Here is a 27,665-nt window from a genome sequence, read left to right as displayed (position 1 = left end):
GACAGTTCATCAAGATACAGATTAAATAGAACTGGGGGCAGGATTCCCCCCTGTCTGACTCCATTGCGAACTCTAAATTGAGCAGAAACACTGTTTCCCCATTTAACCTGCATTGTTTGCTGCACGTACCAATAAATTAAAATGCGCACAATATATTTAGGTACACCTTTTTCAATTAATTTCATAAATAATTTGTGATGATTCACCCTGTCAAACGCCTTTGATGCATCTAAGAAACACATAAAAACTGAAGAGTTCTGTCTCTTGTATTTCTGAACAATCTCTTTTAGAGCATACACACACATGTCTGTGCCCAGCATAGCCTTAAAACCAAACTGGTGTTCAGATGATTTAATAACATTTGAGATCCTGTCCAGCAGGATTGATTCAACAATTTTGACACTATACTGGCCAGAGCTATAGGTCTATAATTATCAGAGCTTCCAACTTTCCCTGTTTTGTCTTTGATGACAGGGACCAACAAGACAGTTAAAGAATCAGGTAAAAAACCATGGACAGGAAGAGCAGTGAGACAAATAGCTGGTATGTGGTATCTATTTCTGGTGGTGTAAGTATAACATAACACATTTTATAGGATAGTATTTTTTTACACAGAAAACACTTTTTTTTTTGCTATTATTTCAATCCCATAACTCCTTTTTACACATTTATTTACTGTATAATATTGTTAACTCTGTGCACATCCATCCATCCATTTTCTTCCGCTTTATCCGGAGTCGGGTCGCGGGGGCAGCAGCTCAAGCAAAGCCGCCCAGACCTCCCGATCCACACACACCTCCCCCAGCTCCTCCAGGGGAACCCCAAGGCATTCCCAAGCCAGCCGAGAGATGTAGTCCCTCCAGCGTGTCCTGGGTCTTTCCCGGAGCCTCCTCCCAATGGGACGTGCCCGGAACACCTCTTCTTCTTAATTTTATTTTTTTTGCTCTATGTAACACTTACTGTGACAATGTAATGTAAATATTTTTCTATGTCAATAAAGCTCCATTAAAAAACATGAAAAATGAAATGAGAGAGCAAGACAGACAAACACAAGGAGAGAGCTCTTTTTTAGTATAGAAGCAGACATTTCTTCTTTCTCCACTTCCAAAGAAATCCAACTAATGAACTGAAATCACGTAAACACGGTTTTTCCAATTATCAGATAACTGAAGTGTATGTAAATGTGAGAATGGAGACTACTACAGATATCTGATTACTAACAGTTATTGATTATTATGGTCAAGTAAACATGGCCAGTGCCTATTAATACTCCCGGTCAGATGGTGGCAGTAATGCAGCTGTCTGCTAACCGCCATAAAACTTCACAGAAGAGTCATGGCTAGTTACCATGCTAATACTTTAGATAACGGCATGGAATGGCACATACATATGAGTGGCATGCCAAGATAACTGCCCCTACCCCCATGTTACCCCAGTGTCGAGATAGACAACATAGAATGACGCAATCAGATAAGCTGTTTCAGTGTGATGCAGGAACTGAGGACTGGATGGACATTTCAAACTCCCCTCTAGATGGTGTCAATAATGAAGTTGTCTGTCTGGCAAGCGCCATAAATATATAACATATAACATAAATATATATTCCTTACCTCTACAGCCATCCCACTAATATCAGCCTCAAATGTCAAGGGGCAATGTAACAAAACAGGAGGCATGGCTTCCACAGTGACCCTTAACCTGACCCTGACTTCACAATGAGTGATTGCCATTCCACTGTCTTACCCTATTCCTGTCCCTCCAATTCTGGTCTCATTTACTGACATGAATAGCCAGTATCATGAAGCTGAGCAGATTACCACAGTCAGTCACACACATGGGCACACACTCACTAATGCAATGTGACAGGAACCCTGCAGTATGTGACTGAGCACAGGGACTGGCTATCCATCAAAAAGCACATGCAGCTGAAGGCAAAGCTGCAGCAGCAATGAAGTGTGTGACATTGTCCTTTAGACACAATATAAGTGTGTGCGTGAGTGTGTGTTTGCATCAGTGTATACACTCGGGTACACATGCGAGCTGCCTGTACTGTCACGGAAGTGCGATAAATCCAAAAGGAGTTTTAGTCAGGATTCGGCGAGAGCCTGTCCATCACTGCTCTGCCACATGCACATTCATGAAATCATTCAGGAAAACAGGAAATCATGATTTTAACACATCAACAAGAAAATGGCACCAATCGCAGTATATCATTATCATTGTACTTTGCCTCAGTTCATTTCCTTATTCTCACTGCTAACGGAATTCAACTTATATCAAGACACATTACACACACTGGGTCTCATGCAAGAACCACACATGCTAACATATTCATCCATAACTGCTGTGTACAACCAGAGAACGTCCAGAATTCACAAATTTTCTCACATTTTAAGTTTTTTATAGGTATAGATAAAACATATGAGTGCTTCAAAGCCATAATTGGAGTCATGCACAGTTAGTCTACTTTCATTTGATTGTGTGTTTTAGGTGAAGTACTCCTGTTTACATCCTGACTAAGTCAATCCACTCTTCTCTGCAGTCAACTCCCCCCCCCCCCCCCCCAACCCCCCACAACCAATAAATCTAGTGCTGTGCAAATTTAGATTTCACAAAAAGTAGTTCAAATTTAGCTCAAAGTTCAGTCCATACAGATTAAATTAATAAATTTACATTGGGCAAGTGCTGTGAAATTGCTCAGCTTTTGCTCTAATAAAGAAAACAAACTGTACGGCATTCAGGGAGGTGCTGTCTGCTGGGATCCATACTGGTGGTGGTGATGATGGGGAACCCAAAAAATGCTGAGTTCACTGACTGGACTCAACCAAACCTTGGTTCAGACCTTGTTTCAGACTTTCATGTGTGAAAATGCCCTGAGATTTTTTTTAAAATATCTATTATTTTATATCTGTAGGCAGCAGGGTGGCTTAGTGGTTCGCAGTGTTGCCTCACAGCAAGAAGGTCATAGGATCAATTCCCACCTGTGGCCTTTATGTGCGGAGTTTGCATGTTATCCACGTATTTACGAGGGTTCTCTCTGGGTGCTCCTGCTTCCTCCCACATCCAAAGACATGCAGGTTAGGTGGATTGGGAAATCTAAATTGTCTGTAGGTGTGCGTGCAGGTGTGAATGTGTTTGTTCCTCTATATGTGGCCCTGTAACAGACTGGCACCCTGTCCAGGGTATACACTGCCTCATGTCTCATGATTGCAGGGATAGGCTCCAGCTCCCCCCACTCTCCACCCAATGACCCTTAATTAGCGGTTGAAGATGAATGAGTGAGTGATTTTATATCTGCCATGAGAAACTGGAAACTGGAATTCTTTCCCATTTTTGCTTGATGGACGACTTTGATCAACAGTCCAAGGTCTCCGTTGTCATATTTTGTGCTTCATAATGTGCCACACATTTTCAATGGGCAACAGGTCTGGACTGCAGGCAGGCTGGTCTAGTATCTGCACTCTTTTACCACGAAGCCATGCTAATGTAACGTGCAGAATGTGGCTTGGCATTGTCTTGCTGAAATAAGCAGGGACATCCCTGAAAAAGACGTTGCTTGGATGGCACCACGTGTTGCTCCAAAACCTGGATGTACCTTTCAGCATTGATGGTGCCATCACAGATGTGTAAGTTGCCCGTGCCATGGGCACTAACACAATGCCATACCATCACAGATGCTGGCTTTTGAATTTTGCACTGGTAACAATCTGGATGGTCTTTTTCCAAAAACAATTTGAAATGTGGACTCATCAGACCACAGAACACTTTTCCACTTTGCATCTGTCCATTTCAAATAAGCTCAGACCCACAGAAGGTGGCGGCGTTTCTGGATGTTGTTGATGTATGGCTTTTGCTTTGAATGGTAGAGTTTTATCTTGCACTTGTAGAGGTAGTGACAAATTGTGTTAACTGACAATGGTTTTCTGAAGTTTTCCTGAGCCCACACAGTAAGATCCTTTACACAATTATGTCAGTTTTTAATGCAGTGCCGTCTGAGGGATCGAAGGTCACGGGCATTCAATGTTGGTTTTCGGCCTTGTTGCTTACGTGTAGAAAGTTCTCCAGATTCTCTGAATCTTCTTATTATATTATGGACTGTAGATGATGGAATCCTTAAATTCCTTGCAATTGAACATTGATAAATATTGTTCTTAAACTGTTGGATTATTTTTTCATGCAGTTGTGCACAAAGTGGTGTTCCTCGCCCCATCTTTGCTTGTGAACAGCTGAGCCTTTTGTGGATGCTCCTTTTATACCCAATCATGACACTCACCTGTTTCCAATTAACCTGTTCACCTGTGGAATTTTCCAAACAGGTGTTCTTTTTGCATTCATCAACTTTCACAGTCTTTTATAGCCACTGTCCCAGCTTTTTTGAAATGTGTTGCAGGCATCCATTTCAAAATGAGCAAATATTTGCACAAAAACAAAAAAGTCTATCAGTTTGAACATTAAATATCTTGTCTTTGTGGTGTATTCAATTGAATATAGGTTGAAGAGGATTTGCAAATCGTATTCTGTTTTTTTTTTTTTTTTTTCTGTTTTTATATTTTTAACATCCCAACTTCATTGGGGATTGTATCTCTATGCAGCAAAAGTGCTGAACTTGCAGAGACATTAACTTATCTCGGCATTCATGCCTCTGGATCGTTGGCCATACAGATCAAAAGCCACCTCGGATGAACGTATGGAGTCATGAGGTTGCTGGATGGAGGTGTTTGGAGATATTAGTATGTTTGCAGGAAAACAAAGGTTAAACCATTAATAGTGTGAAAACAAGAAGTCATCAAAGTGATGTGCATGCCAGAGACACAATGATGAACAATTAACACACTCACGTGTTTGCAATTATACGAGGTCTGTCCATAAAGTATAGGTCCTTTTTATTTTTTTCAAAAACTATATGGATTTCATTCATATGTTTTTACGTCAGACATGCTTGAACCCTCGTGCGCATGCGTGAGTTTTTCCACGCCTGTCGGTGACGTCATTCGCCTGTGAGCACTCCTTGTGGGAGGAGTCGTCCAGCCCCTCGTCGGAATTCCTTTGTCTGAGAAGTTGCTGAGAGACTAGCGCTTTGTTTGATCAAAATTTTTTCTAAACCTGTGAGACACATCGAAGTGGACACGGTTCGAAAAATTAAGGTGGTTTTCAGTGAAACTTTTAACAGCTAATGAGAGATTTTGAGGTGATACTGTCGCTTTAAGGACTTCCCACGGTGCGAGACGTCGCGCAGCGCTCTCAGGCGCCATCATCAGCCTGTTTCAAGCTTAAAACCTCCACATTTCAGGGTCTATTGATCCAGGACGTCATGAGAGAATAGACACGTTTCAGAAGAAGTCGGTTTCAGCATTTTATCCGGATATTCCACTGGTAAAGGAGATTTTTTTAATGAAAGACGTGCAGACGGATCCGCGAGTCGGGACGCAGCCGGCGCGGTGCGGCGGCACAGGAGAAACACCTCCGTGTTGATAACCATTTGTAAAATCCAGGCGGCTTTTGATGGCTTTCAGTGGAGTGAGTATATGAGAAATTGTTTAACAGCTGGACATGTTCCAACTTGTCCTTAAGGCTTCCAACAGAGGTGTTTTTCCTGTGGCGGAGCGTCGCGGCGGCTGCGAGCCGACGCTGCAATCCGCCCGCACGTCTTTCATTAAAAAAATCTCCTTTAACAGTGGAATATCCGGATAAAATGCTGAAACCGACTTCTTCTGAAACTTCTCTGTTCTCTCACGACGTCCTGGATCAATAGAGCCTGAAATGTGGAGGTTTTCAGCTTGAAACAGGCTGACGACGGCGCCTGAGAGCGCTGCGCGACGTCTCGCACCGTGGGAAGTCCTTAAAGCGACAGTATCACCTCAAAATCTCTCATCAGACGTTAAAATTTTCACTGAAAACCAGCTTAATTTTTCGAACCGTGTCCACTTCGATGTGTCTCACAGGTTTAGAAAAAATTTTGATCAAACAAAGCGCCAGTCTCTCAGCAACTTCTCAGACAAAGGAATTCCGACGAGGGGCTGGACGACTCCTCCCACAAGGAGTGCTCACAGGCGAATGACGTCACCGACAGGCGTGGAAAAACTAACGCATGCGCACGAGGGTTCAGGCATGTCTGACGTTAAAACATATGAATGAAATCCATATAGTTTTTGAAAAAAATTAAAAGGACCTATACTTTATGGACAGACCTTGTATAGTTGCATATAAAACCATGCACAAAGTAATGCATAAAATGGCACTAACAGTTGTTGCGTTAGCGTCAGAGGACCTTGCAAATGGTGCAATCTGATATGAGTGTGTTGTCAGGAAAGGGATGGATTTACTTGCAAATGACAATAACTGGCTCATGAACCGATTTTGATTATCAAGGCCACTGTTACTGGAGTTGTGAGCAGAACTATGGCCATCCCAGAGCACAATACAGTGAAGAGCCAAGAGGTTGCCTGTGCCCACACAGGTGCTGACCACGCTGCACTTCTTTGAAACAGGGGCATTTCAGCATGAGCTAGCTGATCGGTCATGTGCCAGTCAACCTTATGCTGAGCCATGCCAGCTGTGTGGAATACAATCATCCAAAAGTCATCCAGATACATCACATTCCAACATTAAAGCACCGTTTGCAGTGAGAGCTGGCTTCCATGTAATCAGAGCGATTGACTGCGCACATATTCACATCGTATGTGATGCGCAAATGCGCATCAGGCAGGTGCTTGGCATGGTGCAAGATGACAGCTGCTCATTCAATCAAACAAATTTATTAATCCCACAAGGGGCAATTAAGTAACTGCTTCTGTGTAAATAGTGTATTTGTGAAATTTATCTGAACGTAAACCATCACTGCCACATTTGGGCATGTGCGCATCATCGTGTTTGTTTTTGTTTTTTTTTGCTTGATGGTGAGGGCTGCAGAGCTTCGTAACCTATGTTCCGTATTTGTCAATAAACGCGTGTGTAAGTTATGAATGTCGCACTATGGGTCTCACCTTTTTAACATTCGTGTGTGCATGCTGTTTTGCATGTCAGCTTCACACACACATGCTCTGTAGCTCCCAAAAACATTTTTCCAGTTTCATTATTAATCTTTTTAACCATGCCCTGAATGAACTGTCCCTGTGTGTCTCTACGTAATTTCCAGTCATCTACAGTATAATTTATTTTCTGTGTGTATGTTGTCTGATGTGATGTCGTGGGGAATCCCTGCTCAAAGGGCCTATTTACATGAAACTGCATATTTAAATGGGGTGTGACCAGGGAGGAGTTTGGTTCCACGTTCAATTCCATGTTCAGTGGGATGTACAAACAAAACGTGCTTGGATCCATGCCTACGTACACTTTGATATATCTGAATATTTTTGTGCTTACGCCAGTTTCTGGGTTTTGGCATATGCCATGCACGCAATTCTTTGTACATGAGGCCCCTGGCATTTTACATCTTACTATATGGTTGTATGAATTGGACACTAACCAGTAACCAAAGGCGACAACTAGATATCTTTTGTATACAGTCTCATTGCAGAATCCTTGGGTACCGTTATAATGACTATGTCAAACCAGCTTTTAATTAGAAATACTCAGATGAAAAGAGTATCACTTGCATTGTGCGAGAATATCCCTTACAATATTTTGGCCATGTGGTGTATTTCTCAGTGCATAATCCAGCACGTAGTTGCCTCAGTGCTGAGGACGCCAGTAGCTGGAGAAGACCAAGGGAGTGTCCAAGCTTTACTTAGGTGCAGCAGATGCATGGCTGCTCTCAAGGGCTGGCGCTGAATTGGTGTCTGCTAAGGTGGTTGGTGTCCAGGACCCAAAGCGGTTATGTGGTGTGGTAGATGGAGCAATGCATGGAACTAGTGTATATTCCCATAACTGATATTTAACCACACACAGCAAAAGAACAAGCCTTAGTCTTTCATTCACCTCCACCATGGAGACCTACCTCCAGTGGACCCACTGCGGTCATCTCTCATTTTGCTGTGGTGAGATTTTACATATTGTAACAAATTGTTTCCTTATTTCAGCAGCTGTGCCTAACTTGTTATAAATAATGACAATAACAGAGAAGTCTTTTTATTATGCTGAAACTGAGTTTTAGATGTCAAATTATTTAGGGTCTGCGCTTTTCTCTGCCCCTGACCAAGGCAGCGCTTCTACATCTGGAGCTGGTCTCTGGGCACTGGACTGTGGCTGCCCACTATTCCTAGGGCTTGGATTGTGTCAAACTGGAATTAGGATGCGCTAAATGTCGAGGACAAATTTTGTTGTGTGTATGTACAACGAAAATTAAAGGAAATTATTACTGTTCTTACAAATGTTAACTTTGCACAAAATATAGTATAATGTACTTTGATGTATTTTTGGCCCATGGCCTTCCACCCAGATTTATTTTTGGCCTTTCGTAGGAAAGAATTTGTGTGCCATGCTATAGAATTATGAATATTTGTTCACTGGCATGGTACATTTGTACAGGTCCACTGTCTTAAAAAAGTACAACAAATTTAAAACAAAAGCAATCAGAGATTTCTGACATCTGCAAAACTGGATCTGGATCACCTCCAAGATGCAGTGGAGTCTTCCACGCCCTAATATGTATCTGTGGTGTAAATTTGGTGAGAATCTGTGAAATAGCTTTGAAGTAATCCTTCAACGTGTATATAAAGTGAAATCTTGATCCAGAATCCAGATTCGGATACAGGTCACCTCCAAAATTTAATGGAATCTTCGATGGCCTAATATGTATCTGTGTTGAAAATTTGGTGAGAATCCATGAAGTAGTTTTGAAGTAATCCTTCAAAGCCTATATAAAGTGAAACTTGATCCAAAATCTGGATATGGTTCCAGTGTAAGAGTATACCTCCCCCTAGATATCTTCCCCCAGGGGAGAAGATATCCTAGGATATCCCCCCACCCACCCCTGAAAGGCAGCATTTCTACAGTGCAGCACTGATTAAAGCTTACCCAAACCTTGAGAAGACCCAATCAGGATAGAGCAACCTTTAAACTCTATATTTCATGGGTGTTTTATGGTTCCAGATGAAGCACAGTTTGATTGATGATGAATGATACTGGTATTCTTTCTGTATGTATCTATAGCTATCTACAATAGTAATATTTCCTATTCTGAAGTATCTTTAAATCCCTGTTCCAAATATACTCTACAAATATATGGACCTGATTGGCAACCTGAAATATGATAGAACATCTGTCCATGATGGGGTCGGTGGTAAGATATTGTGACCTGTGTGAATGAATGAATGAATGTATTTATTCAGCATACAAATCAACAATAACAAAAATTCATAACAAAACAACTCAACAATGAAGCCGTGTGACTGAAAGGGTGACAGCAGAAGCAAAGCTTATGCCCACCGCTTATACTGTAAAAATAACAACCAGACAAAAAATGGTGCACAACACACAAGCCTGAAAGCAATAACCAAAATCGATAAACCTAAGTCTTCAAACTATAGCAAGCAATTGTATTACTCTTGTAATGCCTTTTAAAGCCAACTAAAGCACCAAGTACTTTAATATTGTCAGGACAGTTATTCCAGATGTTAACACCTTTAACAGAAACACAATGACTTTTTGCAGTAGTTCGGATCTGTAATTTCTCAAAAAACAATATTCCTCTCAAATTATAACTGGAGTCCCTCAGTTTAAACAGATCCTGTACATAAAGCGCCTTGGGGCAACTGTTTGTTGTGATTTGGCGCTATATAAAAAAAAAGTTGATTGAGAGTTGATTGATGTTGTGGCAACAGTTTATTTTTAACTTTATACATAATTTGTATTGTGATGTAATCAACCAAGTCCCAGAATTTTAGAATATGTAAACAGGCAAATAATGGACTCGTTGGCTCACAATATGATTTGTTACTGATAATTCTTATAGCTTTCTTTTACAACAAAAATATTGGCTTTGTATTATTATTTTTATATGTATTTCCCCAAACCTAAAGGGGGGGGGGGGGGATATCCAGTATCCAGGGTGGGAGGTAAGATATCCTAGGACAACCCCAAATATGTATCTGTGGTCTTTGATGAGGATCCGTGAAGTAATTTTGACGTAATAACTTCAAAGCCTATTTATTATTATTATTATTATTATTATTGTTATTTTTACACACACACACACACACACACACACACACACACACACACACACACACACACACACACACACACACACACACACACACACACACACACACAAAGTAACTTGATTGTTCTTTCTCATCTTTTTCAACTGAACAGGCTCTTTTTCTCCACCCTGGTTCTGCCAGTCTTCCAGATCAAAGCCTTCTGCCAACAGTTGGTTCTGTTCGCACTTTCCTCATATTATCCTGATGTTCTCTGTAACTCCATAGTTGCCTGTTTTGGATTGCAAACTCTGTGACTCTGCCCATGTTTACTGTCCAGTTGATTCTGTTGGTCCCTCTGATGTCTGTCCTGATACATTATGGGACTGATTCACTAAAGGTTTGCATGTATGAAAATGTGCACCCACAAATACACCTGCATGCTGAGTTACTAACTATGTAATGACGATGGGGTCTGTCAAATGCACAAAATAGCAGATGTCCATGCAGTGTGTTTCTCTTTATGAATATGCAATTTGAGGTTTGTCCAGATGGATGCACAAAATTATGTGAGGAAACATGCAAATAGGTGAGGTGTACACACACAACATGGGGTACTGATGGTATCTGTATTTTGTGACTTTGAAACTGTGGCATTAACTGATTGTACTTGACAGACTGCTGTTACAGCAGCACAGAGACTGGTGCCTTCACACACACACACACACACACACACACACACATACACACACACACACACAAATGATTTGCTTAAAATGCTGGGCATATCTAAATAGTTTAACTCCTTACATTGCAGATTTTTTTTTTTTTTCCTTTTTAGAAGAAAATATTAGATTTAAGAATAGATGTCTCCATGTGTAAAAGGTGGACCAGAGTACATTTTGGTGCAACCCATTATAATTACACACATTGATGTGTCATGCTGTGTTACACAAATAACCAGACTTGCACATCTTGGGGTCTTATGGGATGATAAATGCATGTCATCTGTGCTGGTGAAATACACACAAAACAATCTATGTGCAGAGTGTGCACAGTTGTGTTTTCTGCCAGTACACAGCCCGCTGTGTGTGTGTTCCACCACTGTGCACAGCTATCTCTGCACTTGAAATAGCTGTGACTTGTCCCTCATAGATTCAGAACTGTGCACACTCAATGCACACAGCTGTTTATGTGGGAGGATGCATGTGCATCTGTATGCACTGAGTATGCATTCTACTGTGTGCACCAATGTATGCGTCAACAAAAATAAATAAATAAATAACTAAAATAAGATGGGCGCTGCCTATGCAGTTATCTTTTAATCCCCACAGAGCAGAATCTTTGCCTGAGGAGCTCAGGCATGAAACTGCTCACTGTTACAGTGGCGAGGCTAATAACTAAAAGCTAATGCCCTGTCTGATGTGGGAAACCCTATATTGATTTGGTGCTTAGTGTTACTCCATCTTAGTATGTTGTCCTCCTATTTGCTCCTGATACATTCTCATAATGTGCTTGTGGTGAATTCTGGCTGACTGGAAGATTGTATGCAGGACTTTCATTTAGAATGCACCTTTTTGGATTTAGATGTTGTTATATATTCATCTTTTTTCTTTCAGTTTGTAACTGATTTTTAATTTAACCTTTATTTAACCAGGTTAGGCTCACTGAGATCGAGACCTCTTTTGCAAGGGAGACCTGGACAATTACGTTGTTGTCAGTTCAGCTGCTCCCATTACTGTTCGGGGTCACTGCAGTGGATGCAATCAGATCCGCATAGGTATTTGGCACCCGTTTTACGCTGGATGCCCTTCCTGACGCAACTCCAGTTTTACCTGGAGAAACACACACAGCAGCTGGTGTTCCAAAGAGGTCTCTCATCCAAGCACTAAGCAGACGCTGCACTGCTTAGCTCCTGAGATCTGACAGGATCAGGCTTACACAGAGCAGACCGGCTGCGAGACCTGGACAATTATAACATCTCCAATTCACCTAACATGCATGTCTTTAACTGTGGGAGGAAACCAATGCAAACATGGGGAGAACATGCAAACTCCACATAAAAGGCCACACGTGGGTTTGGAACCCATGATCTTCTTGCTACGAAGCAACAGTGCTAACCACTAAGCCACTGAGCTGCCCAAATGATGAAGAAGGGAAGGATGCGTTTTGACTGGCTGGAGCTATGGGATAGCAAAAAAGAGAACATGGATAATTGCTCCATTCCTGGCTCCTGTTTCTGTGTTATATATTATACTTGACAAAGACAGTGTATGCAGCTTTTTGACATTAGTTTTGTCTGGTAGACAACTCACATTTCCCATGTATTTTCAGTATTCCATAGTGTAAAGTTGTCCGTATGGAGGTGTTTGGTAATAGCAGTTCCACACTTGCACTTGTTCGTATTGCTGCACTCAGACCTGTTTCAGACCTGTGCAGAGCTGTAGAACCAATATGTGCTGTATTTGGTGGTCACCCATGGGATCCTCTTTTAAAGTACTATCTGATCCATCTGACAGTTTCAGCATTCATGAGGCCTAGGGACTACAGGCAGCAGAGTCAGCACCAGTTTTTAAATTGTGATGTTCTCTCCAAACTGATGATGATAAAGGCTTTTTTTTTTTTTAATCTGCAGTGACAGGACCCCAGTGTAAAATAATGGCAAGCTATCTTGAAGTGAATCCGGGCAGCGTTCAGAGACCTGAGATCAGAGTGTGTGCAGTCTAGTATCATACTTGGTGTAACAATGGTGCTTTAAGACAAAAATTAATGCCCCAGTACTCCAATGACACACCCACATGAGGGCACCTTGGGAAAATAAATGCAATAAGTTTGTCAGAACTTCAGAATTAGTTGTGAAATCTCTGAGTTTTACTCACTTGGGAGGATGTTTCATTTGAAATGTCATTATGACAAACATCACAAAGGCTCAATTAGGGCCATATTAGTTCTAGATCATTTCATGCAAATTTCTTAGAAATGTGTCTTAAAAATGACACGTCTCACACATTCTGAAAGAGACAAGAAAAAATAGAACCAAAACTGAGACCACATTTCCTTTCACACTCCTGGGAGTATGGCCAGGATGAAAGTTGCAATTAATACACCTTCATGTTGTTTCAAAACTCAACAACAACTTGAAATGTTGTGTTTTATTATTAAAATGGTATAAAATAAATATACATGCCAGCATGTGGTTTTTATTTTATTGCCAAGCATGAATATAATATAATATAACTAGCATGATGCCTGTGGGAATCCATGGCTCTAGACTGGGTAGTGTTTATAATATAGGTAGCTGACATTTTTCATGGGTGGTAATAAATTGCAGAAAGTTTTTACAGTGAGTCAGAATGGCATGCGATACCAGAATGTTTTTAGACCCTTAGACCTTACACTCCAACAGTTTTTTGAAGAAGAACTCAACCTTTTTATTTCCTTTTAATTACATTTTTATGTTAATTTACTTTGTTAATGTATTTATATATTGTTTAAGTTCTTGTTATCATATACACACTATTGTTATTATTATCATTATTATTACTATCAGTATTATTGCAATTATTGTATTTGTCATCAATGCATTTACAGTTATGTTATTACTTACATTGATCTTACTAAAAAAAAAAAAAAAAAAAAAAAAAAACACGCGCTCATGCTTTTAATGATCTACCACCCCCTGCTGGATTGGGGCATGAGTCCAGAAAGTAAATATCGATGTCCATTGTTCAGTGTTGTTAGCTAATATATGTAGCTTCTCTAAAAATATTTGTCGTATCAACATTTGGTTTTGACAGCTTTCATCCTTGACCCAAAATACATATGTTAGCTCTCTCCGGTTTTTGCATGATCGAAACGATACACATGCACACACTCACAGACTCACACAGAGGCCACTTGGCTATTACTAATCTAGATTATATGATTTAATATATTATATAACGGCTGACTGGATTATTGTCATTTGATTGGTGCTTTATATGTCACATGACATGGAATGATTCATCTCATTTGTGTTGCATTGCATTTAGAGCGCAGCTTGGTTCCATTTAGAGTGCAAATTTGGTTCCATACGTTTGGTAAAACTGCACTCTGCACACACACACACATGCATACACATGCTCTTGCACACGTGCTCGTGCATGCACGTGTGCACCCACACATGCTCCCGCGCGGATATGCATGCATACCTACACACAACACGCGCATGTGCGCACACAAAACAAATCCACTGTCCTGTCTAGAGGCTGTTAGCAGGAAAAAAGAGAAAAGCTGGGCTCATTTCTGACGTGTTTTTTTTTTTTTTTTTTTTGCTGCACTGAGGATGTACGCAGTCTTTTTTTGTTAGTACACACACACACAAGGCGCGGACCAGGTTGCGTGTGTGCGCGCGCTTGTGGGGAACAACGACTCCCAAGACATAATTTGATTGCGCTAACTGATGCTGCTAATTCTTGTAAGACACACACACACACACACAAAACAAATCCATTGTGCTGTCTGGAGGCTGTTGGCAGGAAGAAAGACTATTTGTGACATGATTTTTTTTTCGCTAGTCTGAGGACATGTCGTACATAGTCAACTGAGCCGGTTGCGTGTGTGTGCACACGTTGGGGACAACAACACAATGATTTGATTGAGCTAATATACGCTGTTAATTCTTGTAATACACACACACACACACACACACACACACACACACACACACACACACACACACACACACACACACACACACACACACAATCCACTCCGCTGTAAGCCTTCTGGATGCATGAAGACCTGTTCACATGAAATGCTGATGTGATTTTTGGCTGGACTGAGGATCTGCACATGATCCATTTTTTTATGGAAGCCCGAAGTCGGTGCACAGCACCACTGGACTATACAATAGTGTTCAGAATAATAGTAGTGCTATGTGACTAAAAAGATTAATCCAGGTTTTGAGTATATTTCTTATTGTTACATGGGAAACAAGGTACCAGTAGATTCAGTAGATTCTCACAAATCCAACAAGACCAAGCATTCATGATATGCACACACTTAAGGCTATGAAATTGGGCTATTAGTAAAAAAAAGTACAAAATGGGGTGTTCACAATAATAGTAGTGTGGCATTCAGTCAGTGAGTTCATCAATTTTGTGGAACAAACAGGTGTGAATCAGGTGTCCCCTATGTAAGGATGAAGCCAGCACCTGTTGAACATGGTTTTCTCTTTGAAAACCTGAGGAAAATGGGAAGTTCAAGACATTGTTCAAAAGAACAGCGTAGTTTGATTAAAAAGTTGATTGGAGAGGGGAAAACCTATACACAGGTGCAAAAAAATTATAGGCTGTTCATCTACAATGATCTCCAATGCTTTAAAATGGACAAAAAAAAAAAAAAAAAACAGACGCGTCGAAGAAAACAGAAAACAACTATCAAAATGGATAGAAAAATAACCAGCATGGCAAAGTCTCACCCATTGATCAGCTCCAGGATGATCAGACAGTCTGGAGTCTGTAAGTGCTGTGACAGTTAGAAGACGCCTGTGTGAAGCTAATTTATTTGCAAGTTTCCCTGCAAAGTCCCTCTGTTAAATAAAAGACGTACAGAAGAGGTTACAATTTGCCAAAGAACACATCAACTGGCCTAAATAGAAATGGAGGAATATTTTGTGTACTGATGAGAGTAAAATTGTTCTTTTTGGGTCCAAGGGCCGCACACAGTTTGGGAAATGACCCCCAAACTCTGAATTCAAGCCACAGTTCACAGTGAAGACAGTGAAGTATGGTGGTGCAAGCATCATGATATGGGCATGTTTCTCCTATGGTGTTGGGCCTATATATTGCATACCAGGCATCATGGATCAGTTTGGATATGTCAAATACTTGAAGAGGTCATGTTGCCTTATGCTGAAGAGGACATGCCCTTGAAATGGGTGTTTCAACAAGACAATGACCCCAAACACACTAATAAATGAGCAAAATCTTGGTTCCAAACCAACAAAATGAATGCCTCGCAGATGTGAAGAAATCATGAAAAACTGTGGTTATACAACTAAATACTAGTTTAGTGATTCACAGGATTGCTAAAAAAGCAGTTTGAACATAATAGTTTTGAGTTTGTAGCGTCAACAGCAGATGCTACTATTATTGTGAACACCCCCTTTTCTACTTTTTTTACTAATAGCCCAATTTCATAGCCTTAAGAGTGTGCATATCATGAATGCTTGGTCTTGTTGGATTTGAGAGAATCTACTGAATCTACTGGTACCTTGTTTCCCATGTAACAATAAGAAATATACTCAAAACCTGGATTAATCTTTTTAGTCACATAGCACTACTATTATTCTGAACTCTACTGTACGTTACAGTGGAACACCAAAATGTAAGTCCCTTTTCTGTTGTTTATAAATTAATAAAATATCAGATGACAAGGATCTATTTTAGCCATTATATAAAACAAATAATGAATGTTTTTACAAAGTTTCAATGGAACAAATATTTAATTCGGTGAAAGCTGGTACGTTCCAGCTTTCACTTTATTAAAAAATTTGTACCATTGAACTCATAAACATTCATTATTTGTATAATATACAATAAAGAAGGAGGTACCTTTCTGTAACACAAACTGCACCAAGTCATGTTCAATATCTGTACTCCAGAAAAAAATACCCGCAGACCGGGAAAACTCAATGACTGTCACCACCTACAAGGGGAAAGGAGACGAGTCTGACTGGGGAAAACGTGGAATATCCTTGCTGTCTACTGCAAGAAAAGTTCTTGCACAAATTGCCAACAACTATTTGTGACCATTAGCAAAAACATCCTTCCTAAAACTCACAGGGACGTCCGACCGCAAAAAGGGACAACAGACCTGCTGTTCACTGTCTGCCAATTGCAAGAAAAGTGTCGAGATAAGAACACAACAAGTCTTTGCACCTCACCCTCTTTGAATTCACTAAGATATTCAGCAACACATCATGTTCACTTTTGTGGACGTGCCCAGAGAACTTCATCAAGAAGGGTTCTGGTAAATAGCACCTGAAATGTTCAATGCCCCTATGGCCTTCATGATCTCCATGGCCACAATCCACCACCTAATCAAGGACAAGGCACCACCATTAAGTGACACTGTGTACAAAATAGATGGAAAGCTCTTTAACCTGAGCCAACTGAGACCCAAGAAGAAAATCACCACTGCTCTGACACCATTTATGGAAGGTCTTCAGAAAACCCTTGAAACATGACAAAGCCTACACCAAGCTCGGTCTTCACATCAATCTGAAGAAGACAGCTCCTTTATCATCCTCCACCCAACATGTTCAATCCAAAGCTTCCTGATGCAAGACTGTCCAGACTGGTCTTGGAGAACGTGACTCACTTTCCATACCTGGATAGCCATGTCTCATCAAACACCAAGATGGATAATGAGATCCAACACCAACCGAACTGTGCAGGAACTGCCTTCAGTCGGCTTCGCACCTGTTTTAACAACAGGCGCCTTCGACACAAGATGAAAACCCTTGTCTACAAAGCCATTGTCATACCAACCCTGCTGTATGGATCTGAGACCTGCACAGCTTATGGCTGCCATTTTCAGACCCTCCCTCAAATGATTCTACAAACAGTGTCTAAGGAGTATCCTTCCCATCAGGTGGGAAGACGACTGTATCAACATCAGCATGTTTGCTGAAGCCAAGCTCCAGAGCACTGTGTATGTCATCATCAACAATCACCTACAGTGTGTGGGTCACCTTGTTAGGATGGATGACAGGCAACTTCCAAGCAGATTTACTCCCAGCTGAGCAAAGCAAAATGGTCCACAGGAGGGCAGAAGAAATACTACATGGACACCCCTGAAGCACAACCTCAATAGCTTCTCTATTTAACTGGAAAACCTGGGAAGAACATGTGAGGAACTGAGCCAGGTGGCAAGCAATGATCCACACAGGAGTAAAAGTCTTCACAAAATGTGGATGAACAACACAGTGGGGAAAAGGAGAAAGAGGAAGGAGAGACGGCAAGATCCTGCCTGCCAAAATCTTCCTGGAGCAGCCATATGCAACACCTGTCAGAATCTGTGTGCATCAAGATTGGGCCTGTTCAGTCATCTCAGGGTTCACTATCCCATATGAGAGTCATCCAACAGACCATCTTCCTCGCCATCGATACTTAAGGGGAGAGACACTTTTGTGCTGCAGAATTAAGCCAAACTTGGCCTACATATACTTTGACAAGGGGGGGTGACATTGGATATTGAGCGCATTAGCAGTAGTAGTAATAGTTAAGGGGAGAGACACTTTTGTGTTGCATCATCATTGGCAAGTGTGCTGAAAGGTTGGTGTCATACTTTTCAACTGGCTTCTTTTGCTTTGAACTTTTTATCTCTTCATTTTTGCAAGTAACAGTAGTAGTAGTAGTAGTAGTAGTAATCATAGCAGCCGTCTCTTCTGGAGGATAGGTGGATGTGATAGCTCTGTTGGTGAAGATGAAGTTTTGATTTCAATCTCTGAATCAAACCCGCTCTGGCGTGGGTAATCGCTTAGTATAATGTAATGTAAAGTAATAGAATAGAACACAACTGAAGAATATTAAAAGAACACCTCCCTTGCAATTTAATGTGGTTTGGTTAGCATTTCCACACACACTCAAAGTCATCAATTCAACCAAACCGCATAATAATAATAATAATAATAATAATAATAATAATAATAATAATAATAATAATAATAATAATAATAATAATAATAATAGTAAAAGTATTTGTCTTTTGGCTGCTCCATTTTCTCTGAGTTGGCATACTGGATCAAATTAAAGATCTGCTTTGGGATTTGGCACATGTTTTACACCGGATGCCCTTCCTCATTCAACTCCAGTTCTGCATGGATAAATACACACAGCACTTGGCCTCCGAGCTGAGTAACAATCTGGACCTACTCTGCATCACTTGTGAGATCTGACAGGATCAGGTGTACACAGGGCAGCACAGCCATTTAATAATAACTTTAGTTAATTATTATGTGCCTTCCTAAATATTCTGTGTTGCAACACAAAAGAATTTCACATATGTAAAGAAGAATGAAATTACACAAATAAAAAAAAGGCATAACACTAAGAAAGAATCCATGATGAGCATACAGTTTGCCAGGTAGTGGAGGTGGATTTTCAATTCTTTTTTCTTTAAAATGTAATTTAGCTCCAGCTGGCAGAGGTGTCTTTGTATTTGGACTGTGAAAGAAAGCAGAAGTACCCCGAGGGAACCCACACCGACAGAGAGAACATGCAAAGTGCTTCAAAATATCAAGAATGCTATTTATGTTGTACAGCTGTTTGGAATAGCTACTCTTGAAATACTGTATGCCTTATGAATAAACGTTTCCTTGTCCAGCCAAATGAATGTAGCATATTATACACAACCGCCTGAATTCAAAGTATTGTTTTTGTTGCCTTGAATATATTCAGTTCAGTACAGATGCAGACATACTTTATCTAACAGAAACAATTTCAGTGGAAATTATGAAACTTACTTCTGCAGATGGGTCTGTGGTCGCTCCAGGCTGCCAGAGTGTCAGTGACTCTTTGACAGGTGATACTTTTGGATCCTTGAAGCACGTAGCTGTCATCACAACTAAACTGGACACTGGAGCCAACTCTAGAGAAGGAGACATAATAGAAAGAACACAGTCAAACAAGAAGAGGTATCTAGAAATGCGGGATCTGCACTGGACATGTTTGACAGTGACTCATGCAAATTATTTCTTTGTGATTCAGGACAGAGAGCATGTTCCACTGCATGCATCCCCATATCTAATACACTATGGAACCACCTTGGGTCCTAGACGACAACCTGCTGTGTCGACAATCAGTTCATCTATGTATCTGCTGCAGCCATTAACAGTGGGCATCTCCATGGACTTTTCCAGGTGCTAGTATCCTCAACACTGAGATACCTGCATGCTTAAACATGCCCAGAACATTGCATCACGTGGCCAAAATATATGCCTAAGTAACCACTTCTTTGATACTAAATTATTCCAACAGTACCCAAGTGTCATCCAAAAACAAGTAACTTAGACTTCCAATCACTGCTTTTGATCACTCGATGGCATCCAAGTCTGTCAATAATACAGTAACACAGGAAGGACCAGGATTCTAAAGACTTTAAACAATGTTGTCCTGCAAAGGTATCAAAACTGCCAAACACCTCTGTTGAGCAACCTCATGTCTCCATAAATTTCTTTCAATCTCAAAAGACTCAGAGACATTAAGTGAATGACTCTACAAATTCAACACTTTCAGTTATACCATAATATATGGTTCTGGGTGACCTTGGTAGTTCACTCACTCACTCACTCATCTTCAACTGCCCACTCCAATTAAGGGTCACAGGGGGCTGGAGTCTATCCCACCAGTGATAGGGCATGATGCGAGGTGCACCCTGGACATGATGTCAATCTGTTGCAGGGCCACATAGAGACAAACAAACACATTCATACCTGCATGCACACTTACAGACAATTTAAAGTTTCCAATCCACCTAATCTGCATGTCTTTGGATGTGGGAGGAAGCCGCAGTACCCGGAAGGAACCCACACAAACATGGGGAGAACAAGCAAACTCCACACAGAAAGTTCACAAGTGGGAATCAATCCCATGACGTTTTTGCTGTGAGGCAAGTGTGTCATGATCCAAACTTTGGTATCATGTTTTGTTCTGTGTAGTTCTCCTTAGTTTATTTCTGCTAGTTTTTTCAGTGTGTGATTTCTCTTGCTGGGTTTTTCCTGCTTGGGCTTTGTCTGTCCCTATCTCTCTTGTCCATTTCTCTTGGTGCTTGGTGGTGAACGTTAGACTCTGTCTGTGCCAGACCCTGTTCTGGAACTTTCCACACACCTGTTTCTAATCTGTAGCTCATTACCTGGGTGTATTTAAGCCCCACTGATTGCACTAGTTCCCTGCCAGATTGTTGGGCCTTGTGACTTCATTTCCAGCTGTGAGTTCTATATTTCCAAGTCCTGCTACCACGTTGTGTTTTAACCACCTGCCTGTTGATACCAACCACGCCTTACGCCTGATGTTTTGGATCTGTTTGCTCATTTTTGACTGCCTTGCTGTGTACTGGACCCCACTGAATCCTTCAATTGTGTCCTGCAATTGTGTCCAGATGTTTCTGTCCATCAAACCTGATACAGTGCTAACCACCAAGTGACCATGCTGCCCCCTGACAGTTTATTCTGTCAGAAATATAACCACTTTATCATTGACTAATACACAACACCACCATTTTAATCCAATATTGACACTTTGAGTTAACTGGCTATGACCTGTAGGTTGATCTTTCAAGGTCACCGAAGGTCAAAAGACATATGGCCAGTAGAAAGGTGATATATGACTTCATATTAGTGTTAAATTTTTTAAGTATTTTGTTGAAGTAGCCATTTTAAATGGGTTTGACCTTTCTAGGTTACTCAAGGTCAAAAGTCACATGACCAACAGAAAAGTGATATCTGACTTTGTATTAGGGTTTACTGTATTTTCCAGTGCATATGTTTGGGTGGTCCTGAGACTTGTACACATGTGTGATATATATACCAAAAAAAACAAAACAAACAAAAAAAAACATTAATAGTAATAATTATAATGACTATTTATAAAGGACTTTACCAGGAATCAAAGCACTAAACAAAATAAACTCCACCAATAAAAGAATAAAAGCCAAAAATAAAAAGTACACTACAAAAAATGCAAAAATTCCGAAATTAAAGAGTTATAATACAGAAAAAAGTGTTACATATGCAACCCATGTCAGGGTTTTTTCTCTTCAAGAGGCTTTTGTTTTTAACCAGGTATGACTTATACTCCAGTGTGACTTATACTCTGGAAAATACAGCAGTTTTATCTACACGTGTATCTTCAGCCAGTTCCTTGAAACAGTCATTCAAAATGAGTGTGACCTTTAAAAGTCACTTAAGATCAAAGGTCACATGACCAATATAAAGGTGATATGTTGGTGTTTAATATTAATGAGGGGAAAAGCCATTCTAAGATATCCCCAATATACAAGGATTCCCTAAATTTTTTATGTTGGCCTTCACTTTACCTAAATTTTCCTCAAATCAAATTAATTCTGTCCTTAGTTGACCATCAATCAGTCAAACAAGTTTGATCTAACTTGATTTGGTGATCAAACTTCTTAGAGTAATTTATTTACAGTTGGACACACACAGGACTGAAAACAACACCTCAACACGCACAGCCAAGCACGGGCAAAAATGAAAATGCCTGTGTAAAAAGATTTAGGTATATACAGTATGCATAATCTCCTGTGACACAGGTAACACCACAAGAGAACCCTCCCAAATGAATCTTGTAGAAAGATCCTCACAGTGATTCTGTGACTCTCAGTGTAAGATGAACATTACTGCAAATGAGCCACTTACCATTTATAATTCCTGGGAATCCGTATAACCACAGTGTAACTGGACGTTTCACCACTCGTGTCTTAAAGCACCTTGACACTTGCACAAACTTGTTGACCGCAGTGCTGCGCAAATCGTCAGGCCAATACTTCCCGCTTTGTCCCCCTTGACGCCACGTTATATAACATAATCATTTTGTCGCCGATGACACATCTGCTCTCAGAACTTGACTGATGAAACGATCCTCTCATCACCGTCAAATGAAAGACAAAGTTATCTACAGCTACAGGTTGTCTCATGCACATAGTGTGCTGGAGAATGCACTTGGAATCTTGTCTCCAAGGTAATATATATATATATATATATATATACATATATATATATATATATATATACATATATATATATATATATATATATATATATATACATATATATATATATATATATATACATATATATATATACATATATATATATATATATATATATATATATACATATATATATATATATATATATATATATACATATATATATATATATATATATATATAGAAATGGGCTGGTAAATCTGTTGCTTTTTCATTCCTTCTTATGAGTTTGATAATGTATCTGTGAAGTTATGTTATTATAGATGTAACATCTCGTCATACTCGTTCAGTTGCTCTGCGCACAATGACATGCAATGACACACAATGTTTTCAAATAGGTTGTGCAATGTTCACAAGTAGTTCATGCAAGTGGGACAAAATGTATGCGTACCAGAAATTTTGAACATTTCAAAATTTTCTTTGCGCAGTGGCACGCAGACACGCACAGTTCATGCACACAGTTTACCACAGTTTACAATGGGTTTACTCATTGATAGGGAAGATTGTAAGCCAATGTGGGGTTCAGATTCGTGCAAGTATCAAGGTGCCTTTACTTTGGTTCTCTACTTGCCTTTGTGTTTTCTTTCGGTCTTCTCTATCCTCTCAAATCTTTTTCAACATTAAGTCTTATCTTCGTTTCTCTCACATGCTGATATATAGCACTTGACAGGACCTTGTCTGTGCCTCACTCTGCCACTACCTGTCTAAACATTCTCTCCATGAGGTTCTGGCTATTCAGTCGCTGTGCAACGCTGAGTTAGTTCAGCCCGGCCAATTCGCACTGTTGGTGCTTTTTTCACACAGAGCCGGGTCATTTACTTTTCTGCTTCTGCTTTGATGGTGACATTGATGAAACTGAAAGTAACGTCTAGCCACTGACTGTGAAATTTACAATTACAATAAACAATGCTTTGCATTTGTTCTCTTCCTTTGAAAAGAACCAGAATTTTTTCATTTCAGTAGCGTCTGCTATTACTTGCAGATGAACCCACCAGGACAAATGTGCCTTGCTTTTGTGACTGTGCTGCCACACAGATTTCTCTTGCTGTATCTTAGCATCCCATATTTCTTGAACAATTCCTGTGTCTCAGTACTTAATGATGGATAATAACTCACTTTAGCTGTCCCAGAATTTTGGGCAACATAGTGTCATGGGTCACATTTTGGCTGTAGTTCTGTTTCACTGATTTGGTGAAATATTATAACTCATTCTGAGATATTTGTGGTCATTTTACCCACAAATATCACCTCCCCACATATTTGATGGTCCAATGGTTAAGATGTTGGGCTTGAGACCAGAAGATCCTCGGTTCAAATCCCAACCTGACTGGAAAATCACAAAGGGCCCTTGGGCAAGGTCCTTAATCCCCTAGTTTCTCCCGGTGTGTAGTGAGTACCTTGTATGGCAGCACCCTCACATCGGGGTGCATGTGAGGCACTATTTGTAAAGCACTTTGAGCATCTGATATAGATGGAAAAGCGCTATATAAATGCAGTCCATTTACCATTTAATTTTCTCTTTGTGTGACTTACTGGTGTTTATTAGTTGTGCTCTTCTTTTGATGTTTTACCTGTGTTCACTTTAGTTGTGCCTCGCCATGAAATAAGGGGGACCATTGAAATGGAGTCTTTACGTCTTGTGCATGCATATCTATTCTTCTGTCCATTGTGTGTGTCACATTTTGAGAGCTCCAGATTTCCCTTTGGGAGACTATGCTATACTAACAACAGATACCTTCTTCTTCTTGAATTCCTGTACGATGTGCTTCCTGCTTCTGCACATGATTCTGCCCACAGCGGTGAACAAAAGGTGACCAGAGGCACCATCAGTGTTTTACAAGTAAAAGCCCAAATAGGTTCCCTGGTTTTTCTTGAAATATATATTTGAAGATAAGCAATGCCACATCTCACTCTTTCTAATTCATCATGGAAAATGAATTTCTACATTAAACAGATCAGACTGCATTGCATTGCACCAAATCAAATAGTTCCATAAAAAAAAGAAATAAGTATCATTCCCCAAATCACATCATAGCCCATGCACAGTGGGGTAAAAAAGTACTTAGTCAGGCCCTGATCGTGCAAGTTCTCCTCCTTAGAAAGATGAGAGAGGTCTGTAATTTTCAACAAAGGTATACTTCTACTGTGAGAGACAAAATGAGAGAAAAAAAAAAATCCAGGAAATCACATTGTAGGATTTTTAAAGAATTTAATTCTAAGTTATGGTGGAAAATAAGTATTTGGTCAATTACAAAAGTTCAATTCAATACTTTGTAACATAATCTTTGTTGACAATGACAGAGGTCAAAAAGTTTCCTGTAAGTCTTTACCAGGTTTGCACACACTGTAGCTGGTATTTTGGCCCATTCCTCCATGCAGATCTCCTCTAGAGAAGTGATGTTTTGGGGCTGTCGCTGGGCAACATGGACTTTCAACTCCCTCAACAAATTTTCTAAGAGGCTGAGGTCTGGAGACTGGTTAGGCCACTCCCAGACCTTGAAATGCTTTTTACAGAGCCACTCCTTCATTGCCTGAGCAGTGTGTTTAGGATCATTGTCATGCTGGAAGACCCAGCCACATTGCATCTTTAATGTTCTCACTGAAGGAAGGAGGTTTTGGCTTAAAATCTCACGATACATGGCCACGTTCATTCTTCCCTTAACACGGATCAGTCATCCTGTCCTCGTTACAGAAAAAACAGCCCTAAAGCATGATGTTTCCACCCCCATGCTTCACAGTAGCTATTGTGTTCTTGGAATGCAACTCTGTAATCTTCCTCCAAACATGCCTAGTTGAGTTTTTACCAAAATGTTCTATTTTGGTTTCATCTGACCACATGATATTCTCCCAGTCCTCTTCTGGATCATCCATATGCTCTCTGGCAAACTTTAGATGGGCCTGGACACGTACTGGCTTAAACAGGGGGACACACCTGGCAGTGCAGGATTTGAGTCCCTCTCTGCATAGTGTGTAGCTTTTGGTACTTTGGTCCCAGCTCTCTGCAGGTCATAGTTCTGGGATTTTTGTTCACCGTTCTCATGATCATTTTGACCCCACGGGATGACATCTTGCGTGGAGCCCCAGATCGAGGGAGATTATCAATGGTCTTGTATGTCTTACATTTTCTTACAATTGCTCCCACAGTTGATTTATTCACACCAACCTGCTTGACTATTGTAGACTCACTCTTCCCAGCTTGGTGCACATCTACAATTTTCTTCCTGGTGTCCGTCGACAGCTCTTTGGTCTTGGCCATGGTTGAGTTTGGAGTCTGACTGTTTGAGGCTGTGGATAGTTGTCTTTTATACAGATAACGAGTTCCAACAGAACTTGTTATTGTTCAGTTCCCGCCTTTGGCCTTTCTGTGTGGAGTTTGCATGTTCTCCCTGTGTTTGCATGGGTTTCCTCCGGGTGCTCCCGTTTCCTCCCATATCCAAACACATGCGGGTTAGGTGGATTGGAATCTTTAAATTGTCTGTAGGTGTGTCTGTGGGTGTGTATGTGTTTGTTTGTCTGTTTGTGGCCCTGTGACAGACTGGCGTCCTGTCCTGGGTATACCCTGCCTCACGCTTTGTGACTGCTGGGATAGGATCCAGCCCCTGTGACCTTTAATTGGACTAAGCGGTTGAAGATGAGTGACTGAGTGAGTAAGTTCCAACAGATGCCATTAATACAGGTAACAGGTTGACGAAAGAAGAGCTTTTTAAAGAAGAAGTTAGAGGTCTGTCAGAGCCAGAAATTTTGCTTGTTTGTGGGTGACCAAATACTTATTTTCCACCATGGATTACAATTAAATTATTTAAAAATCCTACAATATGATTTTCTGCATTTTTTTTTTTTTTTTTTTGTTATTTTGTCTCTCATAGTTGAAGTGTACCTATGATGAAAATTATAGACCTCTCTCATCTTTCTAAGTAGGGGAACTTGCACAATCAGGGACTGACTAAATACTTTTTTACCCCACTGTAGATAATATATAATGGCTGAGTGGATCCTTGTCATTTGATTGGTGCTTTGTATGTCACATGACATGGATTAATACGTCCCATTTGTGTTGCATTGCATTTAGAGTGCAGTTTGGTTCCATTTAGAGTGCAAACTTGGTTCCATACGTTTGGTACAATGCACTCTGCACATTTGCACACACATACACACACACACACACATGCACATGTGCACACATGCACATGCATGCACATGTGCGGTCGCACGTGTACGTATACACACACAACGCGCGCGTGCACGCACACGCCAAAAAACAAATCCACTGTGCTGTCTGGAGGCTGTTATCAGGAAGAAAGAATGAAAAGTTGGACTAATTTCTGATGTGATTTTTTTGTCTTTTTTTGGTACTACACGCGCGCACAAGTGCTGACCCAGTTGCATGTGTGCGCACGCAGGGGACAACGACACAATGATTTGATTGAGCTAACTGATGCTGCTAATTCTTGTAACACACACACATGCGTGCGCACGCACACACACACACACACACACACACACACACACACACACACACACACACACACACACACACACACACACACACACACACACACCAGCCCAGTCTCACTTTTTTTTCGTGCTCCCGTGACGAAATGAGTCAAATTTTTGTGACAGAGCTTTTTTAATTCACTATTCCTAACCCTACTCCCACCCCCAACCCTAATCTTAACCATAACCTAATCTTACTCCTTCCCCCCACCATAACCATAACCACCCGACCCCCCCGCTTCACTTTTAATTTCATACAGCCATCACGGAATGAATGAGAATGAATTTGTGCTGCCGTGATGAAAATGAGGCGTTTTT

At 40.5% G+C, this 27,665-nt stretch overlaps 1 protein-coding gene across 1 annotated transcript in view; it reads right to left on the bottom strand.

Annotated features, from left to right (window-relative positions):
- Positions 1-27,665, bottom strand: part of LOC117503844 (CUB and sushi domain-containing protein 1-like) — a 2,069,078-nt gene that overhangs the window by 949,131 nt on the left and 1,092,282 nt on the right. Inside the window, exon 9 of the mRNA XM_034163109.1 lies at positions 19,591-19,715. Within this exon, the coding sequence (XP_034019000.1) occupies positions 19,591-19,715 (125 nt within the window). The remainder of the gene's footprint in view (positions 1-19,590; positions 19,716-27,665) is intronic.

The sequence above is a fragment of the Thalassophryne amazonica genome, chromosome 2 (assembly GCF_902500255.1).
Source record: "Thalassophryne amazonica chromosome 2, fThaAma1.1, whole genome shotgun sequence".
In the NCBI taxonomy this organism is placed as follows: Eukaryota; Metazoa; Chordata; class Actinopteri; order Batrachoidiformes; family Batrachoididae; genus Thalassophryne; species Thalassophryne amazonica.
Note: the sequence above shows the minus strand (reverse complement) of the source record. Positions and strands in the feature narration are given on the sequence as shown.